The 19,976-nt window shown below is 44.6% G+C and overlaps 1 protein-coding gene across 1 annotated transcript in view; it reads right to left on the bottom strand.

Annotated features, from left to right (window-relative positions):
• Window positions 1–19,976, bottom strand: part of LOC137413037 (casein kinase I) — a 119,115-nt gene continuing 99,139 nt past the window's right edge. Inside the window, exons 7-10 of the mRNA XM_068098424.2 lie at window positions 16,246–16,320; window positions 15,905–16,011; window positions 4,405–4,493; window positions 1–1,985 (exon numbers count right to left, since the gene is read on the bottom strand). Of these exons, the coding sequence (XP_067954525.1) occupies window positions 1,975–1,985; window positions 4,405–4,493; window positions 15,905–16,011; window positions 16,246–16,320 (282 nt within the window). The 3' untranslated portion in view covers window positions 1–1,974. The remainder of the gene's footprint in view (window positions 1,986–4,404; window positions 4,494–15,904; window positions 16,012–16,245; window positions 16,321–19,976) is intronic.

Raw genomic sequence — 19,976 nt, 5'->3', positions numbered from 1 at the left:
TTTGTTCAAGATTTTCATTTTTTATTATTAAAACGTTTCAGGCAAAGCCCAATTGCTTTGTGGTCCAGCATCCCAGGCATAGAAAATGACTGTCTGAAAGGAGGAAGGAACCCAGACAAAACCAAGAGGGGAGGAACAGAAGAACAATGCCACACACAACCCAAACCACCTGATCAGGCCGACACCAAAAGGAAATGGGTCAATTAAGGGCATTGCTCCAGGAGCAATAAATTCGGCGTTCAAGGAAAAGGTACAAGGGCGTTGCGAAGAAGCATCTTTCCAAACACATGGTCTATCCATGAGCCATAACAGATCAACTTTCATGCAAATCAACCGAAGATATCCACTGGGGAAAAGTTACGTCAAACCTCAAATAGTCCTTTTCCTCGGTGGGCCCAAACGTGACTTTAATACAAAAATAGTCACAAACGTTGTCACATTGGGTTCTACCATAATCAAATCCCCATAGAACAGATTAGCACAACCTCTGATCATTGTAACAACGATGGCAGAAAGACAAGCAGCATCTGAAATTATCTCACCTGTTGGAAAAGGTTTGGCCAAATCGAACTCGTTAGCATAAGCGCAAGTTTTAACGTCCATTCCCAAAAACGAAAATCATTTATAAATAAGTGGCTTTTGAGCCTTTTTGAGTAGCAACTAAAAAGACTGGAGAGGGAATGTTTAACTGGAAGTCTAAAGTGAAGGAGTGAAGCAAAATGTATTAAAACCTCATTTTATCCCTCTACTTGAGAGCTCGGGTGTTATGTCATTTCAGCTTTAAATCATTTGTACACAGAGAACAACCCCAGGAGTTTTATAACTCTTTGAAGACAAATCGCCAGAGAGAGAAAATACAATTGAAAGACAGCGACAATGATCCAACAAGGTTATACGAACCAGCAATTGCATAAGACAACAGTCAGCCCGGCACACGACTCGATGCGTGTGCATCGTCTTGGCTGGCCGGTCCTGTCGTAGTAGGCCTAAAACGGCGACAGGCATCCTCAAACCCATTTTGAGAAGAAAGCAACGAGAGTGCATGCGAAAGATTGTGTGGATAGAAAGGGAAGGGAAGCGGGAGAATGGATGAGAAGAAGAGGCGCAACGTAGGAACTAAAATGTTGCAAAGACGATTTAAGACGGTTGATTAAAAAAACAAAATGGAATATAGGCGGCAACGTAGTGGAAAGTCCCAATAGACATCTGTTTAAAAGGAACAGATTTTACTTGCCTTCCTTTGGTGTCGCAAGATGCAAAATTTAAAGAAAAGTTAACGATGCAGCAGTCATCGGAATGAAGTTAAAAAGGCGAAGGAACGAGCATTAGTCGGAGCTACTTGGCGCAATGTCCTTCGTGTCCGTATCACGGGCATCGAGACCCGCCCACCTGCGATGTGACGTTTGGCAATTGTTTTTTAAACTAATAAAACATATCCACAAAAGGCAGGGAGCAAGGATGGAAGGTGGATGTTTGGGAAATAACGCAACTCAAAACAAGAGGCAGAATGGAAGGAGCGAGGAAGAAAACGTTGGCAGAATTCATGCGAAGCGAACGCCAAAGATGCAGAAACAGCAATTCGAAAAGAGTAAACCTTTACAGCAAAGGAGCTAACGAACCATGGTGTTGCCACAACAAACAATAAAACAACAAAAAGACACACCAAGCTCATTCATGCCTCAAGATTTCGCAAATGACCCGGATCTCTGCAACCGTACGTTAAGACGCAGTCTCCCGCAGTACTTTCTTTGCTGATGAAAGCTACACACAAGGAGCTCCTTTAAAACTCCATGACAACGAACAAAACAGAGGCTAAAATAACCTAAATAAGGAAGAGAAAGAAAATAAGAGGAAAGTGATCAAAATCAGGATAACGTCGTCGCTTTGGGTGCTGATCAGCATGGATAGTCTATCTGGAGGCACAGAACGATCCGTACTCTCTGATAATGCTCGGAGTTGCTGGAATGACTCTCTTTAGATTGGACCTAAAAAAGGAACAGCCAACGGGGTGGAAGGGAAGACAATGCAAAGTGAGACAACGAAGTACAGACGGTAAATAACAATGCTTTTGAAATTGCTGTTAAAATAACGATCATGAACTTGGCGGCAGCAATATTAAAATTAGGGCAAAAATGTTTCCTCGGAGACAAAAAATGTTTGCCTACAGGCTCCAAGGCTCGTGGAGGACCTGCAACACAAGCCACACACCTGGAGAAAAATTCCACGAGACGACGTTGGAATCTACTTCAGACAAACAGTCACCGCGCTTGGGGGGAGTGATGCAACCTCCGAGAGCACTCTGGTTACAAGAGCACCATATTTATAATGTTGTTTTTCTCTCTGCACCCAGTGGGACAATTACGGAGGAATTTCCTCCTCCCCATGGATACCAACCTATGGTTGTTTGTCCCTGCTCTATATATTTTAAATGCTGAGCGGCAGGCAAGGAAGCAGCATGTAACATTTCTAAAGTCTTTGGTACGACTTGGCCGGGGTCCATCTACCTCCCAGACTCAGAGCGGTCATTCTAACTATTGCATCATAGAGTCAATTGGTAGGGATATAAGTTACTGGCCTAGCATAATGGAGGCAACACCTCCATTATGTGGTTACAAAACAATTGAAAAACTATTACAAAACCACCAACAAGGAATTAGCTGGTTAATTTGTCGACTTTGTCGACTTCTTGATGTGACTCTTAATCGAGAACATATAACTACTTGCCAAGAATATGCCTCGGCGTTCAATGGTTCTAGGATCGATGCACAATAGGCCCAAGAAATGCCAAAAATTATTTTGCGGTGTCAATAGGGCAAAATGGAGAAGATTGTCATGGGGACCGCAAGGCTAACCCCCGCTCTAGCAGGGAAAATGTTGTGTGTTGTCAATATGCAAAAAATATTGCTGTATTTTATTATTAATTTAATAAACACTGTTGTGGTTATGAGATCCAAATGAATTCTCCCATTATTAAGCAGTTACTTCATAGTTACATTATTTAGTTTACCGCAGCGCCCGTAACTATTTCACGAGCAATGCTAACAAAAGATCGCGCCATAATCACATATTCGGAACCGATTCTCCTCATGAGCGCCCTGAGGGCCGTTATCGGGCGTTTCATTAGCGTTTCTTGAAGGAGGAGATCATGCCAAGAGGCGAAGCAAACAGAGAGGAAATTCAGCAAAGTTATAAAAGGTGTGAGGAAATCTCAGAGAGTGAGGGGATCTGAGGGAGAGAAAAGTGTATTAAAAAGCTTTGTGACTTGAAGTGATCACAGACTTTGTTCAGGGCTCGATCGATTATTGTTGTTGCTTGCATAGCGAGTCTATTCTCGGGCTTCTCTTCTCTCGTGTTTCCCTCTTTGGCTTCCTTCCCTCTATCATTCCTTTTGCTCTGCCGGCCCACTCGCATTATTTATTTCATTATCGTTCGTGCGGGGCTGAATCAGCTGGCAGTGTGGCTGTGCTGCTGATGCAGTGCTCCCTGTAGGTTAGGGCAGGAATTTGGAATTTGGCCAGAGTGCCAGCGACAGCTCATCCACTCTTCACCAAGGACACATTGGGATATTTAATGTCCGTCAACTAAGGTTGTCCAAGGTGACTCCAGGCTTAATGTCCATCCGAGAGATGGCACACACATTGATGCCTCACCCTGCCTGTGAAACACCGGAATGACACTTTTATAGCTGGTTCGGGATTCAAACCCAAGCTAGACAGCTCGGAGGAAAGTATGCGTACCTCATTGCTGTCCTGTCAGCCCACAACAATATCTCGAGATCTTCACTGGAGTGGCCAATGTTTAACCTTTATTAATATAATTAGTCATCAGCGTTAGCAAATTTAAGGAGTTTTAGAGAAGGATTCAATTATAAATTTAACCTGCTGGTTGCATCAATACCGAAGCGAGACTGTGCCGTACATGCAGTTCCCCTGCACGTTGACACAGGAATTTGGAATTTGGTCAGGGTGCCGTCGAATAACGTGCCCATGATGTAGGATCTCTAAAGTCCATGGGCAACCAATGCTGGCAGCAGGCAAATCCTCAGCTTAAAGTTCCATATGACGGACCGTGCACACATCGGTGCTACGCCCTGTCTGCAAAACACCAGCGTGAGTTCAAAGCCAGGTCGGGAATTGCACCGGGACAAAACAGAAGCTCAGAGGTGAGCGCGCTACACTTCCGGGCAATTCTCTTTGGGAAGCCATTGAGTTCCTTCATATTTGTCCGATTATTTAAGATCACTTTCATAAAACGTCAATCAACTTAGAAGAAAAGCCGGTCGATCATCTGAAAAGTGTCGCGACCACTTTCTGTTTATTATTCGTATTATTCCCTTGGACATTGCCATTTCTTTCTTCTAAGCAGTACAATATTTTAACAGCAATGTAAGGATCTAAGACTCACCTTGGGGGCCTGCGGACACTCCAGATGCAGACGATTTTTGTTTCAGCATCGTCCAATCGAACATGTAATCATATTGGTAGTTCAATGTCCTGTAGACACAATAATTATAGGTTACACAACAATGTACGTAAAACCATTCGTCATACAATTACTGTTACACATTTACAGAGCCTACCTGCAATAATGTGGCGTGCAAATGCCATAAGGAAACTTGAGATTGGATAATGTAGTAGTTTGATGAATAACTCGGAAAAATGGAGAAATGACGTCTTTAGTACACTTTCGTCACTGTGTTACTAAAAGGAGAAGTGTGTGTGTGTGTGTGTGTGTGTGTGTGTGTGTGTGTGTGTCCATCATGCTTTATTCCAAAGGCTTCCTGCTGTCGTCGGATAATCAAAATGGTACCGTTGGAAAGCTGGCAATCGATTTATTCGATACAAAAATTTGTCTGCGAGATCCTAATATATTAAATAAGGCAATTACCTGTATGTGTGCGTGCAGGTCTGAAAATAATAGAAAAAAAAAAAAAAAAACCAGGGCTGGGCCAATCACCAAATTCTGAATATGGGTTGGTACTTTTGCATATGTGTTGGCAAGGTCAAGTCATGAGCACAAAAAAAATCCATCCCCCTGAGTTGGGAGGGAGGGGGGGGGGGGGGCGAAGGGAGAGGTGATGTACAATTTTCACCTGTGCAAGTGCCACAGTGCTAGTGGTTTACTGAGCCCTGCTGCAGATGGGGGATTATTAGTGGGGGGGCCAATGTAGCAGATTGAAATGCCCGGTGAAATTGCTTGTTAATTTTTGGACACTGGTTGGGCTGTCTTTAGGGATGATATAAGTTCTAGAAAAAATATGTCTCCAATTGTTTCAAGTTCTTTATGGCGGCCATTTTGGATTTTCAAAATGGCGGATGTCGAAAACGTAAAATTCCATTATCTTGGCTTCTAAATGACCTAGAGTTTCGATTCTGGTGTCCAGTTGTACATTTTTGGGGATAGAGAATTGAATGAAACCTTCTTTAATAACCTACAAGGGATAAAAATAGGTTTTTATGGCACAGCCGAACCAGTGTCCAAAATCTAACTTAATGCACATCTATCTTAATTGTTATTTGTTATTTGTATGTTCCAGATTCGTGACCCTGAGCTATGATGGAGCCAAAAAGCAAGAAAACCAAGAAAGAAACTGATTTCACACTTTGCATTCAGTGCCAGGATCCCCAAGGTGCACTAGTGACTGAGCCAGCACTGGGCTCATATGCAAAGTTTCTCCAGTTCATCCAGGAGAGGGCACGATATGGTGATGCCGACTTCAAACAGATCAGCGAACGATTAAGCTGTTTCACTGCCACTGACTTGAGGAACAATAAAGCAAAGTGGCACCGGGCATGTTATGGATCTACATGCAACACTGCTCACCTGGAGCGTGCTAGAGTTCGCCACCAGAAAGCCTGCGAACATGGCGACACCCAGCATCTTCATAAGAGGTGTGGACGTCCTTCTTCTGCACCTGCCGCTGCAAGTACCTCAGGTTCTACGCAAGACGAGACTCTTCGCTTCACACGTTCATCATCAACTCCATTCAACAGAGACCTTTGTTTCTTCTGTCAAGAGGTCACTAAGGAAAGTGTACATGTTGTATGCACGTTCAACGCAGGTAAACAGCTGAAGAAAGCTGTTGAAGAAGGCAGCAACCACAAGTGGAAAGTTCAGCTTAGTGCTGCCATCAGTGCAAATGATGCTCATGCGATCGACGTCAAGTATCATCTCCCATGCTGGGTGCAGAATGTCCAACGTGCTCCCAAGAGTGGGACATCAAGTGATGACAAAGAACACATACTGCAAGAAACTAATGTTATCAAAATAGCCGCAGACATTGAGTTTGTCAGCCTTGTTCGCTCTCTACTCCAAGCTGGTGAAATTCTCAACATGTCTGACCTGAAGTCGGTTTACTCCAGGATTCTTGACAATAATGGTGTGCACAATGTCCCATCACCTACTACCCAAGGCATGAAGGAGAAAATCAACTCTCACATTGATGACGTTCACTTCATGAAACCAAAACGTCGAAACGAGTCAGACTGTGTATTCTCCACTGCCGTGCGTGATGCAGCTGTCGAAGATGCAATGACGAAGACAAATGAAAAAAACATCGAACAACTGTTTGAGAGTGCCTCTGTTCTCCGCAGTGCCATTGCTTGTCAGAACAAGCACCCATGGCAATTTGAAGGAGAAATGAACACTGATGATGCTGAAAAGCATGTACCCAAAGTACTCTATGCTTTCCTCCGCTGGCTACTGGAAGGACCAGCCACGAGCATTGAGCCAGAGACTATGCGCTCAGCCACTATTCATCGAGATGTTATAACCATCAGTCAGAACATCATGTACGGAGATGTTACGGAGTTTGTCAGCACATGTCAGCACATGTTTGCACATGACAAACAGAAATATGCCAGGCTGACTCCCCGGTACCTTGCAGAGATGAAGGCCCTGAAGATGACAGATCCAGGGATCTACCAAGAGTTCATGGATGGGAACTTCAGTGTCCATAAGAATGAAATCCCCTTCTGTGCTGTAGGTGTGGACCATGCACTGGAGCACATCAACAGGATCATGAAGGTGACAGGGGGTATTGTGGGCATTACCCAGAATGCCAGTGCCCGCGAAAGGTTCTTTCTGACAGCACCAGAGCTGAGTAGGCTTGCTGAAGAAGCCCGTCAGATGGCTGGCTCACAATCAGCTACACGCAAGGAGCACCACGACCTATCAACCACAGTCTGGGCTCGGCAGGAAGACAGCATTCGTCGACTGAAGAATGTGATCAGAGAGTCCATGAATCCCATGACGCATGAGGGTGAAGACCTGACGACTATCATCACCAAGGTGGTGATGCCAGCTGAAGTACAGAAGGATGTCTGCAACCAAGATGAGATTGGTCAGAAAGCGTATAACACGTTTGTTGCAGAGCGCATCAACACAAATGAAATCAACCTTTGGGCCAGAATGGGAAAGGTCAAACTGAAGATGTGGAAGAGTGCCAGGAAAGCTGTGAAGCACAAACTGGCAGACAAGGTTGTAGAGCTGAAAGACGACAGGTCACTGTTTGCGCGCATGCTGATCGTGGCCCGCTCACGACCAGAGATCAACTTGAAGGATGCCATAGGTCAATATGAATTCACCGCGCTTCCACGAACCCTCTTTGCAATGGCTGGGACACTACTACCATGCACAGACAAAAGCAAGCTTATGGGCATCCTAGAAGATCTACCCAAGAAGTCAACTGGCACTGGTCAGCAGCCAGACGACGACAATCCTGAACATACTCCACCCCCTCCCAAGAAGGTGACTGTCATAGACGGCATGGCATTAGTGCAAGCAATGGGTAAGCCACAATGGGTCAAAACATGTGCCCAGTGGGCTGGCCATTTCAATGCAACACTGGACTGCAAGACCAACGGGTATGATGAAGTCCACCTCGTGTTTGACCGATATGATCTGCCAAATTCACTGAAAGAGGCCACACGGGAGAGGCGCCAAGGTGGCAAGCCGCCCACTGCTTACCACGTTCAAGACAGCACCCCGATTGGGAAACTGACAGCAAAACAGTTCCTGTCGCACACCAACACCAAAGATGAGCTAACTGTCTATCTGGCAAAGAAAGCTCTGTGTCACTTTGAGGGGACTACCAAGGTCTTCATCGTCACTTCAAGGCAGGATGTCTTCTCCAACTGCATGGATGTACAGCATCTCCGTAGCTCCCAGGAGGAGGCTGATACGAGGATCTTTCTTCACAGTCTAGATGCCGTCCGAAGAGGTGCAACACAGCTGTACATTCAGTCACCTGATACTGATGTATTCATCCTAGCACTCCACCGGTACCATGAACTATGCAAAGACACATACTTCATCACGGGTGTGGGGAACAAGAAGAGGCAAATCTCACTGGAACCAATAGTACATGAACTTGGTGTCAGGAAGGCTGCAGCCCTACCAGGATTCCATGCATTCACGGGAGCAGACCAGACTGGTCGGTTTGCCGGCAAGGGAAAGCTCACATGTTGGCAAGCCCTCAATAGGTGCTCTGTTGAGGTGGTATCTGCGTTTCATGACCTTGGGGCCTCTGAGGAGCTGAGAGCTGACACAGAAAGTGACATTGAGGCATTTGTATGCCAGCTGTATGAGCCTCGTACTACAGTTGTGGATGTGGGCAAGCTGAGGTGGAGACTGTTTACCAAGAAACAGCTAGAGGCACAGAAGCTGCCACCAACACGGGGAGCTTTACATGAAGCCATTGCTCGTGCACATTTCCAGGCCATGGTGTGGCATCAGGCTGATGTACCGGACCCCCAGCTTCCACAACCAACAGAACATGGATGGAGAGCAGAAGGAGATCAGCTGGTGCCCATCACAACCAAGGACCCTCCAGCCCCAGCTGCCATCACACATCTAATCAAATGTAACTGCAAGAAGACCCAATGCATGTCTCACTGCTCATGCAGGTCTCAGCATCTCAACTGTTCTGAGATGTGTATGTGTGGGGCAGATGAAGAGGTGTGTGGTAACACGGGTCAGGAGCGCCCCATGGGAATCGATAACACTGATGATGAGGAGGATGGAGATCCTTCAATGTAACAATGAACACTGCCAACTAAAAATATTGCACAAAGACATTATAAGTGTACATTTGAACACTAAAGTCCAGCCTTTATGTGATTTAGAAGTGAAAATGATGGAAAAAAATATATATATGTGTTGGCATAAGTGCGTGAAAATCCAAGATGGCTGCCATAAGAACCCTTTTGATCATATGTAGGTGTGTAAATGTGTGTTTATTGGATTAAGTATCCGCAAATATGTACATTTGGACACCAAAATTAACACTCTAGGTCATTTAGAAGCCAAGATAATGACAATTTCGGTTTTCAACAAACGCCATTTTGATAATCCAAAATGGCCGCTATAAAGAACTTGAAAAAAATGGAGACATATTTTTTCTACAACTTCTATCATCCCTAAAGACAACCCAACCAGTGTCCACAAATTAACATTTGAATTCAACGGGAAAACATTGGCCCCCCCACTATATTAGCCGTGGCACAAAATATAGTCATGTAAATACCTGTTTTAAAAGCCTGTCTTTCTGGGAGGGAAGACAAGCGAGATTTGGAGCTTTAATTTAGTGGTTCCAACGGCACGACAGATTTAGTCTGGAAAAAAGCATGACGGACATGGAAGAACCACCGTTTAGAGGCCATTTTTCCCCGCAAAGCGGGGGTTGGCCTTTTCGGGGACCGTGGTAGTTGTTGTTTTTTGGTCCCCTTTTTGAAGCAATGTTTTACGGCCGGATGCCCTTCCTGACGCCAACCCTTTTTGCCGCCTTCAACGACAAACAGGGAATTACCAGTGAACTGGTACTCAATTAGCCGACCTCGGAAGGATGACAGGCTGAGTCAACCCCCCTGGCGTTAATTCAGCGATCGACCGAGATTCGAACCCAGGATCCTAGGATCCTAAGCCGGCACCCTAGCCGCTAGCCCAACACCAGGGATCAAACTGGTTTTCAGAATGTCAGAATGACGGACATGGAAGGAGAATACAAAATTGTATATGGTAATACTTCTCTCGAAGGAATAGAAAATAAATAAATAAAAGGACACGGAAGGCGCACACAAACAACAACAACAGTCACCACAACTGCGGTTGCAGCAACAAACAAAGTAATTGAAAAATATCCTTTTGTCATTTTACATCCTCCGAGGCAGACAGACATGCCATATGTTTGTGAAGTGCAACATGCTGTCTTTTCATTGAACCTGTCAGCAAAGCGATGCAGCTAGTATTTAGTACTACACGACAGTCCGACAATGGGGTGACTGTGTGGATATCTAAACAATATAATAAAGTGTCAGATAAATATTGCAGGAAGCGTTCTAAGAAAGGGACAACAACAAAATTTCGAGAGAGAAAAAGACGAACAAGAATAAAGAACCACCTTTACAGGTCATTTTTCCCCGCAGAGAGGCGTTGGCCTTTTTCGGGCACCGTGGTCCCATTTTTGAAGCAATGTTTTATGGCCGGATGCCCTTCCTGCCAACAACCCTTCTAGTCACCTCTTGCGACACACAGGGAATTACCAGTGAACTGGTACTCAATTTGCCAACCTCGGAAGGTTGACAGGCTGAGTCAACCCCCCTGGTGTTAATTCAGCGATCGACCGGGATTCGAACCCAGGATCCTAGGATCCCAAGCCGGCACCCTAACCGCTAAGCCAACACCAGGCTTAGAGAGAAAAAGACGGAAGTAAAGAAAAGAAAAACACCCCAATGACAGCAGCGATCTATATCTATCTATAATTCCAGTAATCTCTGTGTGTGTGTGTGTGTCTGTGTGTTTGTTTGTCTGTGACCGCTGTTTCTCGACAACCACGGGTCCGATATACTTGAAACTTGCCAGGTATATTGCTGGGGACCTGAGGATGTGCCTTTTCAAGGTTTCATATTAATCGGAGAAGTAGTTACCGAGCTATAGCGATTTCTTTACCAAACTCCGCAAGCCGTTCGCTTTGGACCAAACCATTTCATGTAAATAGAGGGGGGGGGGGGGGGGGGATTGTCACCGTACTCGCAAGCCGTTCGCTTTGGCTTTGCGAATGGACCAAACCATTTCATGTAAATAGAGGGGGGGGATTGTCACCGTACTCGCAAGCAGTTCGCTTTGGCTTTGCGAATGGACCAAACCATTTCATGTAAATAGAGGGGGGGGGATATAATTTTAGATATCTATCTATAATTCCAGCAATCTCTGTGTGTATGTTTGTATGTTTGTATGTTTGTATGTATGTTTGTCTGTGACCGCTGTTTCTCGACAACTACCGGTCCGATATACTTGAAACTTGCCAGGTATATTGCTGGGGACCCGAGGATGTGCCTTTTCAAGGTTTGAAATTAATCGGACAAGCAGTTACCGAGCTATGTCCAAAAAACGATTCAACCAATCAGAGAGCAGCGAGCTATCACGTGTGCCGAACGTGGCGAACAGACTCTGCCTCGGACGGCACATTTGAGAGCGTATTCATTTATTTCACGTTTGCAAACTATGTTGGCGCTATGTTGGCGTTAAACTATGTTTTAAAACTAATAAAAACTAATTTGCGATTCATCGTAACTGCGATATACGACCTTCCGGAGCTCCCGTGAGAGCGTGCGCCATTACGGATAGTAATTCAATTAAAAACATAAAAACATTGTCCCAATTCAGTCAGAGCGAAGGGCGTTGTTTTAAGCGAAGAGCGTTTTATTTTTCCCCTTAAATTCAGTCGCCGGACGGTGAAAGCTTTTTTTTGGGGGCAGCTACTGGCAGCGACGTACGGCCAATCACAGGACACGTTGTTGTGTCGACGTGCCGTGTTGTTTTCCCTCGCGGTTTGGAATGTTTTTCCTTTTCATTTCTTTTCTCTTCCTTACGGAAGTACGGGCATTTCCTTAAATTTGCGATTCTTTCGCTTTCCTGCGCGTTTGGGCACGCTATGGCGATTTCTTTACCAAACTCCGAAGCCGTTCGCTTTGGACCAAACCATTTCATGTAAATAGAGGGGGGGGGATTGTCACCGTACTCGCAAGCCGTTCGCTTTGGACCAAACCATTTCATGTAAATAGAGGGGGGGATATAATTTTAGATATAGATATAGTACGGGCATGCCCTAGTACGGACAATGCCGATTGGTCACATTAGGTCAGTGTCTCAACCTGCACTGCAGAATGCTGGAGCAGTACGAAAAGGAGAGCAAGAATGAACTAAGAATGAAGCGCAGCAAGAATGAACTTTCCTATGAGTAACCTTGTCATACAAACCAAAAATATCAATGTCCGCATTGTTTGTAAAGTGACAGACAACTTCAGAGAAGCAAAAGTACACATTTACATTTTCGATCAGCTATTGATTTTGGTTGAAAAGCTGAACTATCATTCAATCTGTCATTGCAAAGTAAAGTTAATCGTAAGAGCTGAAGGAAGAAAATGGTGTCATAACCTGTACATCAACCACAGAGCTCATCGCAAACATTTGGATGCCACCGACTGCACCTGTAAAAGCCATTAACACCTTGTTACCATGCACCGCTCAACGTAGATTTCAATCCGAGTCTGAGCAATTCCAGGTCCTCCTTCTCCTCTTTGCCAACAAAACTGAAAGGATGGTTGAAATCACTTCACTTCTGACAATCCGAACAATTCTTTGAAGCTTCTTGCTAATACATATTGTTACCTCTGCCACCGAAGGTGGTGAACTTATGTTTTCACCCGTCTTTGTCTGTGAACAAGATATCTCAAAAAGTTGTGGACAAATTTGGACGAAACTTGGTTGAGAGGCTGCATATGTGACAAGGACGAAATGATTATATTTTGGTGAAGATTCCAATCTGGGTCCGGATCAGATAATGTTAAAAATGATTCTTCACCATTGGGTGAAGGGCCAAATCCGATATCCAAATCCGGCAACACGATATCTCAAAAAGTTGTGGACGGATTTGGACGAAATGTGGTGGACCGATTGGGTGTGTGACAAGACGGAATCGATTCGATTTTGGTGATTATCTGAATATGGATTCGGATACGAGAATTATTTAAATTTTTAAGTGATTCTTCACCATTGAGAGATGGGGTGAAAAGCGATACATAGCACGGTATCTCAAAAAGTTATGGACGAGTTATGAATAAACTTGGTAGATGAGTTGGCAAGGTGACAAGAACAAGCCGATTCGATTTTGGTTCAGGTCCGAATCCAGATCCGGCCTTATCAGTGGGATACAAAACAAACTGTTCAGCCTGGCGGAGGTATGCGCACGACCGAGCGCCGTTCTAGTTTTAGTCATTTTTTTGGGGATGGGAGTTCTGTAGTTAAACAAGGCATTAGACTGTCCCTTATTTCACATGTTCTTAGGATTTTTTTTCAACCATGAATTAAGTGCATGGATTCGCTCTCTGTATTGCTCGAGTGAGGTCAGTTCCCACCTGGATAGCGAATAAGCCCTTTTGGGTGGAGGCCACTCACGCGGTAATATATTAAAACATGGAGGAAGCACAGAGAAAGACAGACATTGCAAAATATGAAGATGAGACATGAACTTTAATGCCAAGAGACAATCGCAAGTCAACGTATGTGCACTCTCCTTTTACAGTGCCTTCATAAAGTATTCACACCCCTTGACTTTTTTTTACATTTTGTTGTGGTACAGCCTGAATTTAGAATTGATTAATTTCTTGTCACTGATCTACACACAATTTTCCATAATGTCAAATTGGAATTTTTTAAAATTATTTTTATGTTTTAGAAATGTTTACAAAATGATTAAAAATGAAAAGCTGAAATGTCTTGATTCAATAGGTATTCAACCCCTTTGCTATGGCACTCCAAATTGAGCTCAGGTGCATCCAATTTACTTTGATCATCCTTGAGATGTCTCTACAACTTCATTGGAGTCCACCTGTGGCCAATTCAATTGATTGGACATGATTTAGAGAGAAACACACCTTTCTATTGTTATGAATTTGGGTAGAGGAATATCTAGAGCCAGATAGATCTGCATAGGTAGGTACTCGACTGTCGTGAAAGGGATTCTACCTTGTAATAAGTTCTATGGTTAGTCCGGATGTCGGTATAAGCTGTATTTGTGTCCGCGCCGCGAGGGGGGTGGGGCATGCTAATTAGTACAGGGATTATGGGTAATATTCCTTTGTTTCTCGTTCCCCCCGTCGCCAAACCTGTGTCCCTTATGGCAACGCATACTCATATAAACACTTAGATAGGTCCTTGGTGCACAACAGTAATTAAATTCCCTCCCCTTACACTGACTGACCGGAAAGACAAGCAGGCAGCGGCCGCGTGCAACGCCACCATGGGCGACGAGCATCGTGGCAGACTATAACCACGCCCACGGAACGTATGACTGGTTGGCGCGCAAGGCGCGAACCTTGAGCCAATCAGCGCGGAGGGCGCCAATCCGGTCCTTAGAAGGAGGTTGTACATTGGAGGGAAGGCGTGAGAAGGTTCGAGAGACCACGAAGAATCGAGGCTCTGATTGGGGACGCGCGAGATTTACGTCACACGCCAGGTGACAAAAGGACTGGCTGGACGACATTTTCGCTCTCCCCTCGTGCTTGAAGCTCGCTCTCCGCTCTGCTCTGGACTCTTGCTTGGGTTGATTCGAGCTCTTCCCTGCGTTCTTGACTGGTGGTCGTTGGTTCATCATCTTCGTGGTGCTTGGAGCAGTACTCGGGTGCTTGGAGCTTGGAGCGAGGCTCGGTGCTGTGAGGGAAAGGGACCTCGTGTGCGACCAACGAGGAGCTTGGAGTGGGGCATGCAGCAGAGCGGGTCACTCGGGGCCTTGCGGAGCGCGCGGGCGAGGCGGACTGAAGTTTCCTCGCGCCAGCATCGAGGCGGACGGAGCCGCGTCGGACGATGGACACACTACAGACAGATAAACTCGCACCACATTTCACAAGTACACGACGATTTCTTTATTTAATTCATTCCTTTGTTCGTATATGAAGTCTGTGTGAGGGATCCCGATCTAGGAACATTAGGTTTTATCGTCGCGTTTCCTTCTCGGGTTCCGTTCAATAAATCATTATTTTTGTACATTTTACCCTGGATTTTCGTTTGAGTTAATTCCCTGCAGGATCGAGAGCTGCCGTTGGATTACAGGTACGCGCTTCCGCTTCTTCCCCTTCATTCTTCCTCCCCGTGCTTTTATAGCCGAATCCGATTTGATCGTCGCCTCCATTCAAGCCGTTCGGTCGTCCGCGGTCCTACGGTGTTAACTGAAGGGATCGCGCGACACTATATAAGGTCTCGCAGTTGAACCAAAATGTAATTGGCTTGTTATAGTCATCTGCCCAATTCATCCACCATGTTTTATCATAATCCGTCCACAACGTTTTGAAATATCGTGCTATATATCGTTTTTGGCCCGATCTCTCTGCTGTGAAGAATCACTTTGGGAATTATAGAATCCAAATCCGGACTTCACCAAAATCAAATGAACTTGTCCTCGTCATACACCCAACCTGTCCACCAAGTTTCATCTGAATCCATCCATAACTTTTTGAGATATCCTGCTCATAGAGAGAGACAAATAGACAGACACAGAAACAAACAGGTGAAAATATAACTTCCATCCACCTTTTCTGGCAGAGGTAGTAAAGGAATATCTAACTCATCACTTCATTGTTAATATTGTGACATGCTTACATCCTTCCTGCTTTGTTGGAGAGGGTCGAAAAGGAACTGCAAACAGCTCTAATTGTCAGCCAATGCGATCCGATGAAAATAACATAAAAACGCAGCATCAGGCACAGCCGGGTTTCCAATCCAGGTTGAACGATGCATGGAACCGAGACTATACTCCACCCACAGCATCTACCATGACAACCCTTGCACCATGTACCACAACCAACAGTGCCCCACTCATAGCAAGACTTTGTCACCTACTTGGACTTACTTGAAGAGTGTACGGAAAAGCTGACGAAGATGCATGTAGTCGGGTGTGTCCTCAAATCGCAGGCTTCGGCAGTAATTAATGTACATGACAAACTCTGATGGAAAACCCTTCATGTCGTAGATGGCAGAAAAGTGGGAAACATGGAAGAACATCAACGATACATCTGACAAAATATTCAATAATAATGTCTAACGTTTGATTTCAAGCAATCATTTATGACCGCCACCTACTACAACTCTGAAAGACACTCTGCAAGTAATACTTTAGAATACTGTAGAGCAAAATATCCAAAGTTAGGACGATTAAAGTATCAAAAGAGTGAATTAAACACAATGTCTTACCTTACAGAGAACCTCGACAGGTGTTGACATTTTTTTCTCACTAATTTTTTCGTATTTCTGTTTCTTCGTGGCAGCCTGCAAGTCAGCCACAGAGAATAAGAAAAAGGCTGCAATAACATTTCCAAATATTCTAACGCTGTTCATCCTTTTTTTAGTGTACAAAGTCAAGGCCCATGGATTCATGGAATAGCGAGAACACTGAACAGATCAGAATGCAATAGATCAAAAAGAACAGAAATATGGGGGAAACACCAACAGGGGCGAAGGACAAATACATATTAGACAAATAGAGGAAGACTTGGACTGATGGGGGATCTAGGGAGGACTGAGGGGTAGGGAAAGACGCATGGGGTGGACAAGATGTACACAGAAGGAAACTCTCAAGAATGGAAAACTGGAAATTTGGAAGGAGGTGGGCTTGGGGGTGGTGGTGATTAATGGGGGTATAAAAGATCATGGTTTTGGATGGGGGATGATCGGAGATGGTGGTGATCAACTGTCTTGAAGGCATGGAGGGAAAAATGAGATTGAAGTGGATGTGGAAGTTGATTTCACAGGCGGGAAAAAAGAGGAACGCAATGAGGCGAACAGCGATTTTGGATGTCGGGGGTTCACCAAAAGGGGGTTGATTGCATGCGCCCCCCCATAGACATCTTGGGGGATTGGAGGGGAGGACAAATCATGTGATGGGAAAGTGATAGACCCATAGACTCCGTTTCATCGTGGGAGATTCCAATTATCTTGATTTCCAGTGTCAAGCTGAGCAAGGTGTGAGGCAGGGGCGCCAGCCCAGAGGGGAGAGCAGTACTCCATCAAACTTCAGTTGAAGGCCTTGTAGGTGGATAGGAGTTCAGGTGTGCCAAGAAATGACTTTGTATGACGGAGGATGCCCAGTTTGAAACTGACTTTGGAGGCCTACATTGAAATGTGGTTTGCCTAAGAAAGATCATGGCTGATGGTGAGACCCAGGCGTTTGTGTGACTGAACCTCCTCAAAAGGATTCTTAAGAAAGTAGAAGGAAGGATGTGCCTGCCATATTATCCTTTCAGAGAAAATAGTGAGAGTGTGATATTCATCAGGATTGAAAGACATATTCCAAGTGTTCGATCAGCTTGTGATTTTTTTTTCCAATGTCTGAAGAGAAGGAAGAGGCTGTTGCCTGCCTATCTGAAGGATGAGGGATGTAACGGCAGAGTGTGGAGCATTCAGCAAAAACATGAAGTGGATTTTCCAGAGCGTCAGAGAGATCATTGATGAAGATTAGAAATAGGACTGGGACCAGAATACTGTTTTGGGCAACTCCAACCTTCACAGGGAAAGGAGATGAAAGGATTCCCTTGAGAGCCACAGCCACATGTTGCCTTACTTTTCACGTATTTTACAAAAGAGATGCATTTCCAGACAGTACAATTACTGGTAAGACTTGAGACACTCGCCATGTGGAAAAGTACCACACTCAATATCTTGAGACATTATGTAACAAAAGGCAGAAAAAACGGATGAGCAGATGAACACACGAGCGCAACCATTTTGAAATCCAAGATGTCCGTAATTGCACAATTATTTCACACATGTGACCGACAGCTATCAAGCTCACAGTACGGTACTTGGAAAATACAATTGCACATAAAATAACTGCAGTATCAGAGACATTTTGGATTGACCAGAAAAGGAGAGCACAGTGGAAAATGACACTACAAAAGGGGTTTTGGGGAGAGCTGGAGTGGGGTGGGGAGGGAGAGGAACAAGACAGACTAATCAGCAGTATAAGCAAAGTCTCTTTGAAGAAGAGCCAATTAAATACACGAATCCAATCACTGTTAAAGTTACATGGTCACATGATAGGATCCCACATTTAAAATTTGCCAAAACGAGGACAAAGCCATTAAATAGATTGAGTTACAACACCAGAGTGCACTTCACAATGTTAAGCTTTTGTGGTGCATTTGAAGCTTTTGTTGTCAACAACAGCAAAGTCATGGTGGCTGTTATTGTCACCAAAGGTGGATGGATGTTTTCACCCCTGTCTGTTTATTTGTCTGTCTGTGAACAGGATATCTCAAAAACTTGTGGACGGATTCGGACGACATTTGGCAGAGAGGTTGTGTATGTGACACGGACAAAATGATTAGATTTTGGTGAAGATCCGGATTCGGATCCGCATCCTAGAATATTTAAAGTGATTCACCATTGGGAGATAGGGCCAAAACCGACATATAGCAGGATATCTCAAAAGGTTGTGGACGGATTTGGACGGATTTGGATAAAAATTGGTGGACAGATTGGGTGTGTGACAAGGACGAATCAATTCGATTTTGGTGAAGATCTGAATTCGAGAGTTATTTTATATTCCAAGTGATTCTTCACCATTGGGAGATAGGGCCAAAAACGATATATAACATGATATCTCAAAAAGTTGTGGATGGATTTGGACGAAACTTGGTGGTCCGGTTGTGTGTGTGACAAGAACAAGCCGATTAGGTTTTGGTTGAGGTCCGAATCCAGATCCGGCCCATCAGTGGGATACAAAACAAACTGTTCAGCCTGGCGAAGGTACGCACTCTACCGAGTGCCGTTCTAGTTTTATAGCTGTTTTGGGGCGGTATGAACTCTCATTTTCTTCCATGTTCTTTGTTAGTATCAGCATTTTAAATCAACAATGTACACGTGGCATGCATCCCTTTAGATTGCTCTCCTCTCAATGTGGAGTCTAGTTTTGCGCATCTCTTATCGGGCTGGTGGGATGACCTAGGTCCGAGAGAAATGTCGATGACCTAGGTCCATTCTAAACTGTCTAACCTGGTTTAGAATCTCGTCCCAGCTATAAACTTTCATCCTGATATTTCACAGGTCAGGTGATTCATGAATGTGTGCGCCATCCCTCGGATGGACGTTAAACTGGCGTCCCATCTGCCGGAATTAGTTGGTGGATGTTAATGATTCCACAGTGTCCTTCATCAAGAGTAGGCGAGCTATCACCGGCACCATTAACGAAATTCCAAATTCCTGCCCTCATCAGCAGAGGGCACTGCTTAGGTGGCACAGCCACGCCCTCAGCTCATGATGCTACCCCATGCCTTGTGCTGCGTATGGCCAAGGAAGAAGATTAATGGAACAATTAAGTAAAATTTTGGGACAAGCAAAACATTTCAGACTGTGGTATATACATATTTATACATGCATAATTGGTGCTATTTGTAATATCCTTCCATCCCCCACCCTCCACTTCCCACATCCCCATTGTGATACCATAACCTTCCTAACCTGAATAAATAAAAAATAAATAAAACGTTTTTTTTGTGGGGGCTAAAAACACTTCCCCACATCCACTATGGAATGGGTCAGGAATCATTTAATATTGTTACGCAACTCCGATTAACACCAGAGTTGCGGATTGCCAATCACAAAGGCTTTAACTCCCGAGGCGGAAACTCAATAGCGGATTCCAGAACCAAAAAGCCCCAAGCGTGCGGAATGGAGGGTAACGGCGAGAGCCCCGCAGCCTTATCTATTAAAATCAACCACCCGGTAAACTGCGTTCAGATATATGTACAAAAATAATAAAAGGGTTTATTGGGAAAAGCAAGGACAGTAAAAGCACGTGCCGGTAATGAAATATTCCTAAATCGGGATCCCGCACACCAGATATCAAATACAAACAGGGGATGAATTAACAAAAAGAACACGTCATGTATCGTGTAACCGTGAAGATCGGTCATATCTGCTCTCGT

Source organism: Myxine glutinosa, chromosome 1 (assembly GCF_964187855.1).
Source record: "Myxine glutinosa chromosome 1, kmMyxGlut1.1, whole genome shotgun sequence".
Classification (NCBI taxonomy): domain Eukaryota; kingdom Metazoa; phylum Chordata; class Myxini; order Myxiniformes; family Myxinidae; genus Myxine; species Myxine glutinosa.
This window is presented reverse-complemented; position numbering and strand designations above follow the sequence as displayed.